At 35.9% G+C, this 19396-nt stretch overlaps 1 protein-coding gene across 2 annotated transcripts in view; it reads right to left on the bottom strand.

Moving 5' to 3' along the window:
- LOC113186547 (guanine nucleotide-binding protein G(q) subunit alpha) overlaps nucleotides 1-19396 on the bottom strand; it is a 285871-nt gene that overhangs the window by 54459 nt on the left and 212016 nt on the right. For both annotated transcript variants that reach the window (XM_026394018.2, XM_026394019.2), the window contains exons 4-5: nucleotides 7260-7388; nucleotides 5240-5369 (exon numbers count right to left, since the gene is read on the bottom strand). In XM_026394018.2, coding sequence (XP_026249803.1) covers nucleotides 5240-5369; nucleotides 7260-7388 — 259 coding nt within the window. The remainder of the gene's footprint in view (nucleotides 1-5239; nucleotides 5370-7259; nucleotides 7389-19396) is intronic.

The following is a 19396-nucleotide window of genomic DNA, read 5'->3' as shown; positions in this document are numbered from 1 at the left end:
GTATGTTGATGTGTATGTATACATTTTATAGTTAGGTTAAAAATAACAGTGGAGGGCTGGGGTTGTGGCTCAGCGTTAGAGTGCTTGCCTAGCACATTCGAGGCCCTGGATTCGATCCTCAGCACCACATAAAAATAAAATAAAGGTATTGTGTCCAACTACAACTAAAAAATAAATATTAAAAAACAAAACAAAACAGTGGATGCTAGATGCAATGGGGGCATGCCTGTAATCCCAGCAACTCTGGATGCTGAGGTAGGAGGATTGAAAATTCAAGGCCAGCCTCAGAAACTTAGTGAGGCCTTAAGCAACCTAGTGAGACCCTAAGCAACCTAGTAAGACCCTATCTCAAAATGAAAATTAAAAAGTGCTAGGAATGTGGCTCAGTATTTGAGCAACCCTGAGATCAATCCCTGCGCCCCCCCCCAAAAAAAAAAAATCAGTGGAAAAAATACAGATGGACCTATATTCATATATTTAACATCCTTAGTGGCAGAAGTCCAAGCCTCTGGTTTAAGCTCAAATGAGATCAAAAAACTTCCTTCTGAGGGCAGAGGCTAGCGCACAGAGGTAGAGTGCTGGCCTAGCATGAGCAAGGCTCTAGATTTCATACCCCGATTTGGGGACTGGTGGGGGGGTGGTAGGGAGGAGGATGTGGATGGTCAATGGTCATAAGGAAACAGAAGAACAGACAAATGAGAGGGTGGGAGGAGGAATATGAAATGAGGACAAGTAGCTGGAAATGAACAAAGGAATAAGGAAATGAGAAAGAGGTTAAATATAAAAAGTAGAGTGTTTTTCAGGAATATCCTTGTTAATTAGGTCATGAACCTGAGCCAAGTGTACCAAAGGCTTAATTTGATTAAGGGCTGATAAAGTCAATCCAATTAGTGATCAGAGACTGCTATCTTAAACTAAGCTTTTACTTTTAAGTACTTATAAGTTTCCTTTAGATCTTTCCTTTGGAATTTGAATTTTTCTCCTTAATATTAGTCAGTATTCCCTGCAAAGTTGAATGTTATCTGAAGAAAATTCCCAAAAACTCATTCAGAGTTTTTAGAGCAGAAGAGAGTACATGTTCCACACTTTTAAAGATAATTTTCAGACTTTGGTTCCAGTTAAATAACTTCAAAATGGTTAGTCTAGTACAGAAATATCCAAAAGAAATCCATATTTTGGATTATTTATTTCAAGACAGTTCAAAACTTAATGAGCAATACTGGAATTCTGAATTACTGGTAAAGGATCTCTGGCTGGCCCACTATTGTCTGTGACTATAGAAAGAACTTATAGGTAGGAGAGAGAGTTCAATTTCTTCCTGAAAATAAAGAGTTTTCATTCTATTCCCATGCTCTTGGATGCCTGAAAGCTATTCTTGCTTTTTCTCTGCAAGTGTCTCTAATTTTGTAGACAACACTGTAGGAAGGGGAAAGAAAAGGTGGTCTAGAAGGGCAAAGGATGTGGCCCTGAGGGATCTTGTTGTGGACCTTACTCTTTGTTATAATGCAAACCAGATCAACTGGTGAAGCCAACAGAACAATGGTTTTATCAAGTTCTTATCTCTCCTTTTACTTTATGGTTTGGACAACTCTAAGAATAAGGTTTGAAGGATAAATGTTTATGAGAATCAATGTTGGGAAATCCATCTTGGTCAAAGGCAGGCCTGGGTTGGGAGGAACTACCTAGCAATTTTATCAAAACTATAACAATTCATCAAGACTCTTTCAAGAAGCTCAAATTTTTATAAAATAGAGGAGATTAAAGTCTCAGTCTTTGCAATTCTACAAAGAGCATAGTCTGGAAGATAGTCTGAAGCAATGTCTGAGACAGCATCTTTGAATTAGTGCTCAAATATTCATGAAACAAAGAGCCAGAAAAATAAAGACTAAAAGGTACTGTTTGGATATATAATTTTAAACTGAAATATGTGATGTGGATGCTTTGTGTACTCTGGGTTTTCAGTTACATAAAATAACAAAGCCATGAAAGGGACATAGCAGAAAGTTGGATCCATGCTGGTATACTGTCAGAGAAAAATAAGACAGAAAGGGAATAGACAAATCAACTCGGCTCTACGATACTCTAGCCCACTATTTGACAGAATATTTCTTTCTTTGGAGGCAAAAGAGACAGGAAGAAATTCATTCCCCTAACACTAGGAAGGCTGAAAATCTGGACAGACAAAAGCAGAACTATGTAAAACTGTAAAGATGAACACATGAAGTTTTGAAAATATCAAAAGCAAAAGCAAAATTCTAAACTACTTCCTTAGCGGCTTTTGCTTATGGTCTCCACAGATCCCCCCAGGGACATAAAGAAAAGGCCATGAGAATCCACTCCCAGGTTTTTCCTCATGATTATATACCAAAGGAGGCACAACAAAATCTGCTCTGGATTAAACTTAAGAACATCAGATTTCAAAACCAAGAACAAAACCTCTTGGGAGTCTATTTCAGTTTTGTCTCACCCAAATCAGAGAATTTAGGGAATCTAGAATTTTATAATTCTTAATATTCTTAATGAATTAATAACAACATTTTCATATATTAGTATACGTGAGGGAAAAAGGATCATTCAACCATATTCCAATATTAACAAATATTTTTGATAATGTCACCTAATTACCAACAATGCTGGCTGTAGCTAATATGGACAGAATAAATGATGAGTAATCCTTTTTTATTATGCCGAAAATCATCTCTAATCCTACCATCAGGTCTGATGTGATTTCTAAGGAAAAAATACCATACAGGTGTGACTTTTATCTCATGGAATTACAATGGAGACTTTCAAAATATTCACAAATGATTAGTGAAAAAAAATGATAGTTTTATTATTTTAATTATTTTAGTCTGTTACATAATATAAAAATCACCTTAAAAATCAAAGGAACTGGGACAATATTTTTTGGCATACTTAACAATGCCATTGCCTTTAATTAACATATATTAAGGTGAACATTAATATTTTATATATTTCTATATAAAATCTGACCTCTTTAATAATGTTAGGTGAAAAATTGGATAAATGACCTGTAATGTCAAGATAATTAAAGAACTGTATTTAAGTACTAGACTTAGCTAATAAATAATCTAAGGAATCTACCATCTCTTCTGTTTAGCTAATTTTAATGTGGTAAGTCAATTATGATTAAATCACAACTTGTATTTCTTCATGGATACAATTCATTTATTTTGTACAAAATATGTACTAATAAACACTTTCTCTAGCTATAATATAAACATAAAAAATAAAATTTTATGTGCTTCTTACATCTTCTGTCTAGTTCACACACATAAATTTTATTTTACTGGGTAGCAAACTAAAGGTTGATGACCTATAAAACAAGGGCTTTTCTTCCCCCATATGCTGTATTCTGACAAAAAGCATGTCTCCTTTTTAATGCTGTTTAGACAAAGTTAATGTTCTCCTCCCATTTTCATATCTCTTTAGATACTCTGGTAGCCATAACATAGTAGGCAAGATGTCAAAATGTTTTTTGTCTTGATCCAACATACAAAGAAATATAAAATTCTATAACATGTCTGCTTTCAGAATATGCAACATATTCAAAACACAACATCCAAGGATTACAGAACAACAAATGGGCACAGAAATAAGGACAGAAAACAGAGATGTCATAGTTAAAATTCTAATAGCAACTACCTAACATATTTTGATAACTGACGTATTTTAGCATGCTTTTAAGCACTTTGCTTTTTACCTATAGGGGGACAATTAGCTAATAAATAAACTTCATTCTTAAAAACAATCTCTCTGGTTGACTCAGCCAGGAATGATGCATGAATAGGTAATTCAGTTCTATATGAGATATTAATTCATGGGAACATCATCAATCCCACAACAAAAGAAATGCTATAGAGAAATGGATTTTTTTAATAGAATTTTTAAGACCTGCAGAAAAATAAACAAAAATATATTTTAAAACTTAAAAAAGTTAGGAATTATTGTATATCTAAAAACACAGGTAAATGGATGGAGTTAGAGAAGATAATGCTAAGTGAAGTTAGCCAATCTCCGCTCCCACCCCACCACAAAATGCCAAATGTTTCTCTGCTATAAGGAGGCTGATTCATAGTTTCATAGTGGGGTAGAGAGAGGGAGCATGGGAAGACTAGACAGGGCAGAGGGGTGGGGAGGGGAAGAGAGGGGGCATGGGATTGGAAATGATAGTGAAATGTGATGGACATTATTATCCAAAGTACATGTATGAATACACAAATTGGTGTGAATATACTGTTTATACAACCAGAGATATGAAAAGTTGTGCTCTATATGTGTAATAAGAATTATAATGCATTCCGCTGTCATATATAAATAAAAAATTAATTAAAAAAGTATATTTTAATAATGCCAGATCTTATCTTAATTACCTACTGAATGTATCTACTTCTTTTACCATATTAGATAGATATTTAATATTCATTATCATTTCAGACTGCAAACACTGCCTCTGATGGGACTATCAAGACATCTTTTCACACACACACACACACATGAATGAATTCTAGCTCACAGGCATGGTTTCCTACACCCCCTAATTATCTTCCATAATCAGCTCTGACTCATCATCAAGTCGTTCCTATCCCCAAATCTGTATTTACACCTGTTAAGTCTCCCTGCAATGGGGAGGAGATCACAATAGAGAATTAGGCATATTAAGAGCACTTTTTCAATAGGTACAACAGCCTATACAGTTCTCTAAGAGCAGAAAGGCCAAGTCACTAAGACCCTTCATGGTTCCGCAATGAACTAATTTAGAGACCAGCTGCAAAGTTATTCACATTTGCCAACAGAGGTTCTCAGTATTCTTTGGGACCCACCCATCACACAAACAATGATTTAAACAAAATGAAAACAAAACAAAACAGGATGACTCATTCCAACACTCCCCATTCTATCCTGTAAGAAGGCTATAAAATAATCTGATGACTAGCCTAGGAATTTGTTTTCTTTTTCAGAACCTCTGCAGCGTGTTAAAAGTATCAAATTAGATCTAATTAGATCTGAGTACACAGAACTGCTCATACCTCTGACAGCAAAGTTTACCAATCTGAGCACACCTTGTGGCTCCACAGTGTTATATTCAAAATCCTAAAATCAACTATCAAGAAAGCAATGAAGTCAGCTGACCTCACTCTCTACCCTTACTTCCTGTCATTTATTCTTTTTTATCAGATAATAAAATGATAATCCATCCTGTCCAAAGAGCACTTACCTCATTGTCTGACTCCACGAGAACTTGATCATATTCACTAAGCGCTACTAGAAACATGATAGAGGTGACATTTTCAAAGCAGTGTATCCATTTTCTTCTCTCTGATCTTTGGCCCCCTACATCGACCATCCTGCAAGGTTAACAATACTTATATTAATAGCACATAGAGGGAAACTTTAAAATATCAGAATAAATACAGCACCTCTTACAAAGTAAGGAGAAATAGTCTCTTGAAAGACCTTGGTCCTCCAAGTCAATTAATAGTTCTTCAAACTGCTGGATCCATATCTTGAATGTAATGTGCACAATGTTCACACGAAAGAACAAGAGGTTTAGGTATAAAATTTCAGGGTTTGGGCTCTTTAAGCATTTGTTAAAAACTGCAGTTGCTTCTGGTGTTTTCCTGCCTCCCAAACCAAGAGTTTGAGGCTCTTCTATTAAGTGCTTCTTAAAGGCTTCAAAACCACAGAACAGAAATTTGAGGGGCAGCAGATCCAGGGAGGGCAGTGAACTATGTACATTGAAACTGGAACTCCCAGGTCTTCAGAAAATTAAAATGCTGACTGTTCCCTAGTGTCACCGTGTGAATAACATGCTACTTATTTACATGAAATTTTTCATTTCATGAAATCCTGTCACCCTAGACCCCACCCAATGCTTTTGATGGCAGCAGGAAATTATACTTCTAAGTCATTACTTTAATGTAGTGGTAAAAAAATATCCTTCAAAAACATGCACAACATGTGGGAAATATAAGATGTAATAATCTGGTTTCAGAACTAACTAATTATAAAATAGTACGGATTTGAAAATCTATGAAATGCTATTTCTGAAAATATTCTGTAATATGGTTATAAAAGGAAGTTTAGTTTAGTTTATAATTATCTCAAATTTATGATCTCTAAATGTTGTAAACTCAAAATGTAAGTCATATAGAATACTGGATCAAAGAACCTTAGGGATCATCTAATGCAACCATTTCAGAGATGAAAAAACTGAGGGTCAAAAATACTTTTGAAATGTCACCCACTTAATGGTCATGTATTTTAGAACAGTGTATGGCAGCCTTTTTTGACCACAGGTGCAGGAATAATAAAATAATAATAAAACAGAATTACTTTGGAAGAAAGGATAGAGCACCTTTTATAAAGTCACACAGCAAAGTAGGAGCTGCATGACTCCTTATTTTGTAACCTGGTGCTACACATATCCATCTTCAATGGGTGGGCTCTCCTGCATAACTACCCTCTCTACATTCAACTCATACACATACTTCACTCCTCAAAACACCATGTGGTTTATATTCTAACTAAAAGTATGACTGAGTAATTGTGTAATAAAAGATTAAGTAAAAGTCCACCAGTATTGTTTATTTTTTCTCATCTTTAAAAATATAGAATGTTCCTGTTAAAGTATTATCCAGACAGAACAGAAGCAGTGAAAAAGGTGGTAATAAATTTTAATTCTATTTTACTATATAAATTTAGGCAAAGTTAATTAAGTCATTTTCAAAATCAAGAATTTTGAAAAATTTCAAATCACTTATTTTATGAATATAAAACATCATATTTTATTATTTTTTTTTGGCTAAAGAAAAATTTTGCACTGGTACCAGAGAATCTAGAGAAAATATCAATCTGAAAGCTTCTGAAAACATATAATTCCTATTATTGATAGACCATAAAATCATTTATATCTTAGGCAATTATAAAAGTATACCCATCATCTTCATAAAGTGATAATAAAATTAGTTAGGGCCAATGTTTGATCTTGTTTAATTACCAGCAATATAAGTTTCATTAATCACTTGGTGATTTAAACTAAAAAGAGAAACCTGTCAATACATCTTTATATTCAGCTTCTTCTTCAGGAATACATTATTTCATTTGTGTTGTCTCTGACAATAATTCACATAAGGCTATACTGTTTAAAATACAAGATTTCAGTATTTATAGAATTCACCAAATGTACTTAGGTATAAAAGCTGGGAAGAAATAGGTGTTATAGGCTCAGTTACTACCTGAAAATGACACTTTGTAAGTCAAAGGGGTACTCGATGATCCCTGTGGTGGGGACTCGAACTCTAAGCACATCTTGCTGCGTAGGCAGGTAGGAAGGATCAGCTACGCGGTCCAAGTCATTCAGATAGCTAGAGGGGGGAAAACACAATGAGATGTCAGCAATATGTCACTCCAAATTCAGGGAAGGGAAGAGCAAAAGGAGTCAGAAGAAGTGAAGTGGGAAAGAAAAATACAAGGATAGAAAAATGGCATAGGGAAGAGAGAAATAAAAACCACCTTCCAATACTCAGAGGGAGGTTACCCATCTATTGCTTCCCTGCTCACCATATTTCTCATTTCTTCTCTTACTATTAATTATAAACCATATGAAAAGTAAAAGCAACAGGGTGGACAAGGACAAGAAACTCAAATTAGTCTTGTTTAGCAGGTCTGATTGGTAAAGATAGAGTTTAAAATAAATAATCTTGGATTATTTGTATGAATTTAAATTGTAGAAATAAGCAGCTAACAGAGTTACACATAAGATCAGGATGTTTCTTTCCTTTCATTTTTTGCTTCTTGTAGATCAGTCTTTTCCTGGAATGAATTTCCTTATTCCCCTAAGAGAAGAGAGCAGGATACAGTGTCCTCAATCCTGTCCAAAGCCTAAGTCATTCATGATTAATGTGAAGCCACAGATTCCTAGCTATTACATTAATAACATCTAAGGTCAGACATTCTCAATGTTTAGATTACTATACTTAAACTTTAAATTTATCTGATCGTAGGACACTTTACCATGACTGTAAAAAAACCTTTTTATTTTGAAATAATTTTAGACTCATAAGAAGTTGCAAAAATATTACAGAGTATTTCCTTGTATCCCTTCACCCAGCTTTCCCTAATGACAACATATTATATAACCATAGTACATTATCAAAACCAGGAGCCTTGTATTGGTGCAATACTATTGACTAAACTACAGACCTTACTTGGAGTTCACCCACTGTTACGTGCATACACACACAGACAGACAGACAGACACACACACACACACAGGTATGCATGCATATGTATGTATGTATTGAAGTATACAAAATATACATACATATTTATACTGAGGGTATATGATTTTCATGTGACTTTATCACATATAGATATTTATGCAATCCCCACCACAATAAGGACATAGAACTGTTCGATCACCACAAAGGAAACGCCTTGAGTTGCCACTGCCAATCCTAACCCCTAGCAACTACAGTGTTCTCCATCAGTATAATCTGTCATTCCCCAAACCTCCTATTCCATTCACTTTTCATTCTCTCAAAGTAGAAAGCATAATTTGCAATGTTGAGAACAATATAATCCATTAGAACTATGACATTCAGGTGAAAATGGCTGTTCTGAGTGCTATCTTAATGATTTCAAAGACTATGTTTGTTTCTGCCCTGGAGAGGATGGGGCATAGGCATGATTTCAAAACATACAACTACAAAGTGACTAACTTAATAACATTTAGAGAAAAAAATGGCACCATTAACAGAACTGGAAGGAGTTAGATCTTCAGTTCCATTATGATCACAAACAAGAGACAGTGAGTTTGGAGATTCCTAACAGAGACTGGCTGCTGCACAGCTGTCAAAATTCCGCAAAGACACAAACACTCAGTTGACATGATCTACCTAGTAATCAGAGTTTTGTCTTATCGGGCATGGTGGTGAATGCCTGTAATCCCAACAACCCTGTATGCTGAGGCAGGAGGATCACAATTTCACAGCAGTCTCAGCAATTTAGTGAGACCCTGTCTCAAGATAAAAAATAAACAGGGCTGGGGATGTGGCTCAGTGGTTGAGTACTACTGGTTTCCATTCCCAGTACCCGCCCCCGCAATTTTGTCATTACCATCTCTGCATCTTTATTTCGGTTTCACTGTTATACAAATAGTACTTAAGGAGCATTTGCTGGTTGGCTGGATTTCTTATAGTGCCATTTCGTTTTAGCATTATTTAAATGCCATTCTTACTAGTGGTATTTTCCATATGAATGATACCCTTAAATTTGGGACTGAGTGTTAAAAGGACATATTATATTCAGTTTATATGATTCATAGAATCATAAAATAGTAGAGCTAAGCCTGACTTTATAAAGAAAATTGCCTCTTTGGAGGTATAATCAATTATTTTAAGACAAAACAGCATTAGTCTAGAAGTTTCTATTGCAAAACAACTAATTCATATTCTAAGGGTCTTATTCCAGACACAGCATTGATTCTCTAGCTTGCAAATTAGCTCTCTACTGACTAATAGAAACCAGTCTCACATCTTTAATTATTATAAAACTGCCTGGAGGACAAAAGGGGACAGGCTGAGAGAGTGAATATAAATGCAAAAATGAACTGTACCTGAGTTATAGTAAATATCTTGTCCTAGTCTTGGGGTTGTCTGATAGAGTTAAGGAGACCATGTTCTGGGAGTTGATCTGGATACTAATTCACAGATAAACCAGCTCATCACATCATACAGATGGGATTTTCTAATTTACCAGTCCCTTGATTTGAAAAACATTAATACATATTCTGAAATCAACAAAATCATTATTTATTTAACTACCATGTACAAGATCTCATTTCAGAGAAATTATAGAACATTAATTCTACACTGGCAAGCTGGCTCAGAAATATGCTGCCCAGCTGGGAACAGTGGTCATGTCTGTAATCCCAGTGGCTCAGGGGACTGAGGCAGGAGGATTGGAAGTATGAAGCCAGCCTCAACAAATTAGCGAGGCCCTAAGCAATTCAGTGAGACCCTATCTCTAAATAAAATATATAAAAAGGGTTGGGAATGTAGCTCAGTGGTTAAGCGCCCCTAGATTCAATCCTCGATCCCCGCCCCCACCAAAATGTTGCCCATTTAAACTAATTTAATGCCATAGACAGAGGTCAGAATGAAGGGGTGATAATTCTCATATATAAGATGCTGTGGTGTTCTTGGGATACAAGGAAATTGTAGTTTGCTGTTTCCTGAAGATGGACCAAGCAGATTACAAATTGCTACTCCATTTTAAAGCATGGATGTATGTTTGCCAAGAAGAATTTAAAGAACTATATCAAGTGAGAAATTACCTGTCACACTGCACAGAAAGAATGTTGGTAGTTTCTCTCTAATTTAGAAAGATGCAGTGAGCTCCATGAAAAACATGCTTGGGTAAGACAGAATTGGGTGCACATCTTCACCTGAAATTTTGCTTACAAGGACTTATAAGCTATCCTAAAAAATTGTCAGTGGTATTTTTCATGAATATATATACTACTGAGATATTAACTAAATCTCCATAATATTCATTCTTGCAAAGAATATCACTTCCTTTTCATCTTTTTGTTTTTGCTCCTTAAAGACAATACAGTTCATATAACAACTAACTTTCATGGGAAGGAAATGGTCTTTAAAGATGTTCTGTACATTTCTGATTAACTTAAAAGTAAGTGATAGTTCTTGCTTGGTATTCTTTTTTGTTTTGCACTAGTTGGATGATGGAGAGAAAGGCTCACTTCACTTGGAGTAAAAAGTTAATCTAGTTAAACAAAAGAAAAAGACTGAAAGAAACTGTATCCAGCTCTGCTAGTTGCAGTATATCATCCAGAATTATCCAGAACCCAACCAAACACATAGCCAAAGCAAGGCAATAAATAAATAAATAAAATAATAACAAACTCCTCAAATATTTACTCCTAACAGAAGACTTGGGGGTTCAGTAGCCATGTGGGATTGAAGAGACAGTTTGTGGAACAGGTAAAATGTGAGACAATGAAGAACTGCATTTTTCACTGCTAAGGGGGTGCCAGTGTGACAAGCTTCTGCTTGCAGAGTCCCACCCCCTTTGTTCTCCCCTCCCTATGCTCTTAGGCTGCGGAGGATGGACCCATGGGACTTTCCTTTCTGTGTTTCATATTTGTTTGGGGGTGGGGTGGGGAGAGCTACTCTGTTCCCTTAGAAATGAATTCTAGTGTGTTAAAACTAGTGTATCCTTATTTGTTGATGCTTATCATATTTTAAGAAAAGGTAACAGAAGGCTGGGAGTATGGCTCAATGGTAGAGTGCTTGCCTAGTGCTTGAGGTTCTTGGTTCAATCCCCAGCACTGCCCCCCACCCCCAAAAAAAAAGGTAATAAAATAATTTCTGAATTGTGTCTGACCGAAGTATCTCATAATGTGAGGAAAAACTTTGGTAGAATATGGGGGATGGGCTCATTATTCCATCCATTTAACCTTGTTAAAAAAAAAAAAAACCACGAAAGCTTGAACAAATTTATATTGCAGAGTAAATTCAGAGTTAATTATAGCCATAATCTGTTTTGTAGGAATGATTCTGAGTGGCTGCTGAGGTCATTCTCAGGGTGTTGCTATGGTGATGGGCACAGGTACATTTCCAAGGCAATATATGTGTAACAAATAGCTGGCAGTAGCTTTCTCCTGATGTCAGGGAGAGAAAGCTTCCATGGTATAAATGGGTCTTAATTATCTAAAAGACAAGTCGTGTTTAAAAGCATGTTAGAAAAGGAGGTTTAGCTGTTTAAACTTTATTTTATTACAATTCCTTTATAGGGATTTAATGACCTTCCATTGCACTGAGACATTTAAAAATTGACAATCTGACACCAAGTTATAATTTTAAAAATGCAACATTCTTTCCACATGTTTGCCCAGTTAGTTATGGCTCTCAAACTCATGGCTGGGGCTCATGGCTACCTTTGTCCATGCCAAGTGCTCAACATGTCACTCATATTAAAATTATTTTATGGAAAATGCTATGGTGGTTAAAAAGGCAGGTTACACCCATTAGGAGAAAACACAGGAGTAGGGAGCCTATTAGCTACTCATCTTTATGTAATTACCTCTTTTGGCTAACTGTAATCTGAAATATGTAAGAAGTAAATGTTGAATTAAAAATGCCTCTATAAAATTTAATGACAACACAGAAAGGAAAGGCATTATTGGCCTAACTTCATTAGTATATGTATTTCCTGCTCTCCTTGGGTCCTGGCTACAGAATGATATACTTTTGCATGTCCATTTTATATCTATCAATCTCAACTTTTCAAGTTTTGGAAGTCTAAGTGTAAATGGAGGAGGTGGCACCGTATCAACAGTTTCTGATACAATGTCTTCAATGAAATAAATAGATTTTTTAAGGCTTTCGGCAAAAAGTGAGGCAGAGAGCACGTGCGCAAGAGAGAGAAAGAGAGAGATAGAGAGAGACAGACAGACAGACACACACATACACACTGACTGACTCAAAAGGCTCTTCAGCAATATTCCAACAATTCCTTTCCTTCCATGAGTAAAATATAGTCATCCTGAGTTCAACAAAATAGACTTTGGCATTATGGTAGATGCTAAGAATATAAAGACACATGGGACACAAGTTTACAACTTGAGGGAGGAAAAGAGCTATGTAAAAAAAAAAAAAGGAGAAATTGTGAAATTTATTAGAGATGGACTAAATGTTTCTCTTCCTTGGATACAGTCATTTTTCTAGAAACCTGTTTGCCCAGGCTTTAATCCTTGGAGATAATCCACAAAACATCACTCTGCAGTATGACTTATTTACATGAAATACTTAAGGAAATCATGCCCATTCATTTACATTTTGTTTTAAATATATTTAAAAAAATATTTAGTTTTTAGAAGTACCTGCACACAATACCTTTGTTTATTTATTTATTTTTATGTGGTGCTGAGGATCGAACCCAGGGCCTCGCACATGCTAGATGAGAGCTCTACCACTGAGCCACTACCACATTCTTTATATATTTGAGGATCATCTCTGGCTGCAGAAAGATCAGAAACTCAGAAATAGGATAAAAACCAATACTTTGTATGATTTAAAAAAAATTATTATTATTTTTTAGTAGTAGTTGGACACAATACCTTTATTTATTTATTTATTTTTATGTCGGTGCTGAGGATCAAACCCAGGGCCTCGCACATGCTAGATGAGTGCTCCACTGCTGAGCCACAATCCCAGCCCCCCCAAACTAATACTTTGTATGATTAAAAATGGAAAAGCTTCAACTTCACTAAAATATGTTTGAATCAATTAAATGTTATTTTTCTGACTTTGATATGTTTTAAGAAGAGATTTCAATTGTTCTTGAATTTTAACAAAGTTTGTCAATAAGTTTTGAGTTGACCTTTAAGTTTTAATCTATTCTCCAATTTTATATGTAGTAAAAACTTTGACTAGAAGTATAATAGAAATCTAAACCAAGAACAGCATAGAAATTAAAAATTAAAATGCTTTGTTCTTTTATAAACAAAGGAAATACAATATACTATTTAGAGATGATTTGACAAGTAAAATACATCACATGACAAGTGAGATATAAAAATTTTTGTATAAATTAGAAGTATACAATCCTCAACAATTACACTAAAAAGGGATAAAGTATCTCTGGGTAGTAAACAGAAAAGTAAATTTCTGACATTTGGTGCAAACCCTATCAAATATATTATGACAAAAGACAACATCACCTTGGGCATTCAATGTTCATGTTACAGGTGTGTGGGGCTCTTCAACCCCTGTGAAAAGGCCTCTTACAGTGAGGCTGAATCTATAACAAATTTGTAGTTCAAGCCCAATATTAAGATGAAGTTATGGCACAGAAAATAATTCTGAGTAGATTTTCACACTTTTAATTATTAAAAAGAAGGTTAGAAAAACTAGGTCAACTTCATTAAAAAAAATTAAGACCTCATTGTGAAAAATAATCTCCAGGGAGTTGAAAGCTAAATCGTGTCACGATATTGCATCTGACATTGTCAAAAGCACTAGATGCTAAGGAGAAACCAGAAACATATGGCTCTTGCACAGGTGTGACCAAGAAGATCCAAAGGAAAAAAGTGACAAAAAAAAATTGTCAAAATGAACTTAAGGCGGGAAGAGAAATAACAGTTATCCTGAGAGGACAGGCAAATAGAAGTTTTGGTGCCCCAATCCAGCCAGTTCCCTCCTTCAACTGGCAGATCCTGCTGCTGATCTGAGCTGGGCAATGATCTTGCAAGGCTGGTTAGCTGCATGGAATTATTCTTTGGTAGAGGCCAAATCAACTGTCCTTGTTTCTCTTTAATACCAGGCACAACATGATTAGAATTCAAGGAAAGGCAACATTTATTATAGGTAGTTTGCTCTCAAAAAGTTATTTGTGTTTAATCCAAAATTCTAGGTGTAAAACAAAGAACACTCAGCAATAGTGAGTGGGCTACAATTCTACGTTTATAAAAACTGTTCAAGGGAGACTACTCTGTTTGGTAAAAGAGAAGTCTGAGGATACCAAAGACCAAAGTCAATGCAAAAAATCAGATTTTTAAAACTAAATTAAGTACCTCCTATAAAGGTCCTAGTACTGCATTTGCTAAATAGTTTCAATTTCTCGTGAGCTTTATAAATGGAGAGTTGTTCTAAATGGCTAAGATCAAGAGCCCTCTACTGCCAAAGGGTGGAAGGGGCCAGACAACTCTATGCTTCACAGGCTGACCTCAGAGTCAGGGACAGGAATGGGCTCACAAATAAGTCAAACTTGTAATTAAAAACAAACACAAGGGCTTGGGTTGTGGCTCAGTGGTAGAGCACTTGCCTTGAATGCGTGAGGCACTGGGTTTGATTCTCAGGACTGTATATAAATTTAATAAAAAGTCCATCACCAACTAAAATAAATAAATAAATAAAATTAAAAACAAAATCAAAAACACAAGCCTGGCTCAGTGGTGCATGCCTATTGTCCCAGCTACTCAGAAGGCTGAAGCAGGAGGATTGTTTGAGCCCAGAGTTCAAGACAGCAACACAGAGAGAAACACGCCTGTAATCTGTGGCTTGGGAGGCTGAAGCAGGAGGATCCTGAGTTCAAAGCCAGCCTCAGAAACTTAGTGAGACCCTAAGCAACTCAGTGAGTCCCTGTCTCTAAATAAAATATAAAAAATGGACGGGGATGTGACTCAATGGTTAAGTGCCCCTGAGTTAAATCCCTGGCACCTAAATAAATAAAAAAATAAAGGTTTAAAAATATAAAAGCAATAAAACAAGGGGAGAGAGAAGTCTTTTTTTCAATTTGCCTATTTGGCTTTGTTAATTTATTCATCTTTCATAAGATAAATCTCAAAGCTGTTAACTAATTTTGAAACAATTCTAAAACATACCAAGAAATATTAAAAGACTGATTTTTTAGTCCAGTCTGCCTGTTTTGAAATGCAATGGCAGCACTTAATTTGGTTAGTTTATACCTATTTATTGAGGCTCTGTTATATGTTAAATTCTAATGTGCTGTGTATATTAGAGTGAGAGCGGCACAGGGAGCTGGTACTATATACATTAAAATATTCTTTGCCCTTAGGGATGTCAGACTATCTGGGAAGCAAAGATAGCATAGATGAATCAATTAAGAAACAATTAAGTGCCAAATTGTGAGCTGCTAACTATGAATGCATAAGAAAGGAGAGATGATTATAAACTGTAGTCACTAGAGAATGGTGTGCAGAAGAGGTGGGGGAGGGGTTCCATTATGCAGTCAGAATTGAATTTGAACAGGCAGGAAAGAAAAGAGAGAGATGGGAGAAATTATTCTTTTATTACTTGCTCAGTAGCTTTTACAGAAAGCCCACGAAAAGCCCAACAACATGATCAGCACTGAGGGTGAAGCCCAAAAGGAAACAAAAAAGGCATAAATCCCATCTTCAAGGAGCTTGCATGTTGGCAGTGAAAATAACTGTGCTGTTAACTAACTATCTACCATGTAGATAAATAAGGTTTAAAAATATAAAGCAATAAAACAAGGGGAAAGAGAAGGTCATAAGAGAGGTTCTAGTCGCTGCTGTTAGTTACCAGTCAGCTGTGACTAGGTTGCTTATTTTAGTTTCCCACGACAGTCATGGTACCCGAACTTGGATATTGCTTCTGTAGGACAAGAACCTTCAATTTAGACAAGGATGATCAGGTTTGAGAAGCCAGGTATCTTAACCTGACTTAACATGAATTAATCACAGATCAAAATTCAACTCATTATTTGAAAATGAAAAGACACAGTAATAAGAAACAAAGACATGAGTTAGCCATCAGTATCCAAAGGCTGCTTGGCAGGTAGGAGTCAAAAAGCAGCTCAACGAAGACAGCAAGGTTCCTGCTATCACTTGTGAAGGGAGGTAGGACTGTCATATAGTAGGTGCTTGTTTTATTAGGCCTCTTACCAAAAAAAGCCTGTCAGTCCTATCTTTGCTTCAACTGATCATTGAACCTACTACACTTTCCTTCACCAGTAGAACAGCATCAGACACTATGCTGGAGTAAAAGCCAACATAAGAGACATAATCCTTGCTCTCAGAGGCCAAATCAAATCAATGAATATTTCTAGTCATTTACATCATCTTTAATACTAGTCACTATGTGGCTTTTAGAGAAACTGATAGAGAATACAATGTAGAACTTTTTTTTAAATTTTTTTTTTTTTTTAGTTTTCGGTGGACACAATATATTTATTTTATTTTTATGTGGTGCTGAGGATCGAACCCAGCGCCCCGCGCATGCCAGGCGAGCGCCTTAACGCTTGAGCCACATCCCCAGCCCATTATTTATTTATTTTTATGTGGTACTGAGGATCGAACCCAGGGCCTCACACATGCAAGGCAAGCGCTCTACCACTGAGCTACAACCTCAGCCCACAATGTAGAACTTTTTGCTGCTCACTTCCTATAAAAAGTTTCACAGTGCAAAGCAGTATTTCTGGGGGACTGTTGAAGGACAACAGGCTATCCTATTTCTCTGAACTCAAACCATCTCTGGTCAAATTGGGTATGATAATGCATGCCTATAATCCAGCCACTTGGAAGGCTGAGGCAGAAGTATCACAAGTTTGAGGCCAACTTGGGCTGCACAGTGAGACCCTGTCTCAAAATAAAAAGGGATGGGAATGTAGCTCAGTGGTTAAAGCACCCCTGGGTTCAAGCCCTAGTACTAAAAACAAAAACAAAAGAAAAAAAATGAAACCTTATCTCTGATTTATTCTGAACATGATTCTTAAACTAGGTATTCCAAATGGCAAAGCAAAGTGTTAGTTGCCTTTCAATATTTACTTTTCTATAGGAGGAATCTGAAATTGTATTGTGTATATGTGAATTTTTTGGTTTTGGGAGCCATATGATCTCTTGTAAATAATTGACAGTGCTTTCAAGTGAAAAATCTGCTATAGACAATGAATAAATGAATGGGTACTGTTGTGTTCCAATAAAATTTTATTTATAAAAATAGTGGGCTAAATTTGTCCTGTGGTTTACTGATTCCTGTTTTATAGGAATAGCACCACAAGTTTTAGCTGGGCACATAATCATCCTGAGGAATTGCTGTGGAAAGAAATCTAAGGGAATCAAAATATAAAGGTGCAAAAGTCCTGCTAATGTACGAACAGGCAGCTAACTGATAAACTGGAGCCCGTCTGTCTCCCACACTCAGGAGGCTCTTTGGTAAAGTGGATGATGGTGAACAAGGGCCAATTCCAGCCCTTTTTCCTATTTTTCTCTAGAGCAATTTAGAGAATCATTAAGCACTTCTAAGACTTTTCTCCCCAACCTTATGAGCTCCAAACATTCTGAAAAGGAAACAATAAAGAGCACCTCTTAAGTCATCAGAGTTCACTGAGGAAGACAAGAAAGGATTTTTTGTTTTGTTTGTTTCACTCTTGCAAAAGATATTAGAAGACGTGGCCTATTAGATAACAAAACAAGAATAGAAGTAAATATGTCACTCAAATGGAAAAAATGACACTCCGTGTTATTATTGTTGCTCTTTAGAAGAGAACAAAACTGTTCAAGATCAATACCCTTTTATGAGCTAAAGACAGAAGTTTTAGTAATTTAACCATGTAGGGAATAATTTTTCTGTTCATTACATCTCCAGGTAAATCCAAGGGTGCTATGTTTTGACTTGGCTGCATAGATAATGATTTCTCAAACAAGGGCAGTCTACTGCAATGGAATCAAAGGACTCGAGAATTTAAAGATCACATATCACATGCCATGTCAGGAAAGCAAGGCTCATTTAGGCCCTGGAGGTGGTGAACAGTAAAAGGGAATTCCATCTACAGCTATATCTTGGCCCAAGAGGCTCGCCATATGATTGTCTTTTGTGCCTTCAAAAGCCTGGAGTAGGCCTAGATGTTTTTACAGATCATTAGAAAAAGGGAAAAATGAGAATGGCCAGAAGAGCAAAGCCAACATACTACAGGATTTGAGTGTTTGACTCATCAGTCAGCCACTTTGTAGCAAGGTACCTGCTCAAGAATTCAGTCCTAAGTCAGGGAGATTTGCTATCCTCACTCTGAAATTCCTTTTGCATTTTAAATTCAACATGACACATAATATATTGGTACAGGATCATAATCAGATTCAATTAAAAATGTAAGCAGGTTAGAAGTTCCAATGTTGACCTATGCCAAAAGGCCAATTTCTCCATATATTTTAGATTTACAGGCTTTGGACAATGTGGAAATTTCAAGGTGCCTGATCTCCCTGGAGGGAACTTGAGTAAAGTGAGATTATGGATTACTTGGTCTCTTAGTGTGAACATAGATAAGAGTAGTCTTCAGTCAAAGCCTCAGTGTGAGGACTTTTTTTCACTACATGTCAGTGTGATTGATATTTGTGTATCTCTGGCTCAGGGAGCTTTTAGTATTGTAGGCAGAAAACTCATTTGACCTGATGTCTCAGTATATTAAAGCAGGTGTTGAACCCCAGAAAAAATAAAGTAAACCTACAGCCATCTGTTAATTGTACTCTTTATCTAAAGATATTCAGAACCCTCAGGCTTTTTATCAATAACAACAAAAAAGTTAATAAAAGGATCTACAGGATCTTAAAATGCTTTTTATTCTTTCATTATATAGAATTAGAAGAATATACAAAATTAAAACCAATTGCTAACAACCCAAACCACTTATCCATTTTCTGTCTCATCTCTTTGTTTTTAACACTGTTGCCTATCCTTTGAGCCATCTGATTGCTTATTATGGTAGTAAGATGCCTAATCAGAGCAGAAAAAGAGAAACTCAAATGATGCTTTGTATTCTTAATATTAGCGCCAATAAAAAGTGATTAGGTGAAGTGTTTGTATGGGGGATG

This window comes from Urocitellus parryii, chromosome 4 (genome assembly GCF_045843805.1).
Source record: "Urocitellus parryii isolate mUroPar1 chromosome 4, mUroPar1.hap1, whole genome shotgun sequence".
In the NCBI taxonomy this organism is placed as follows: Eukaryota; Metazoa; Chordata; class Mammalia; order Rodentia; family Sciuridae; genus Urocitellus; species Urocitellus parryii.
The sequence above is the reverse complement of the archived record's forward strand: the minus strand, read 5'-3'. Positions and strand labels throughout refer to the sequence as shown.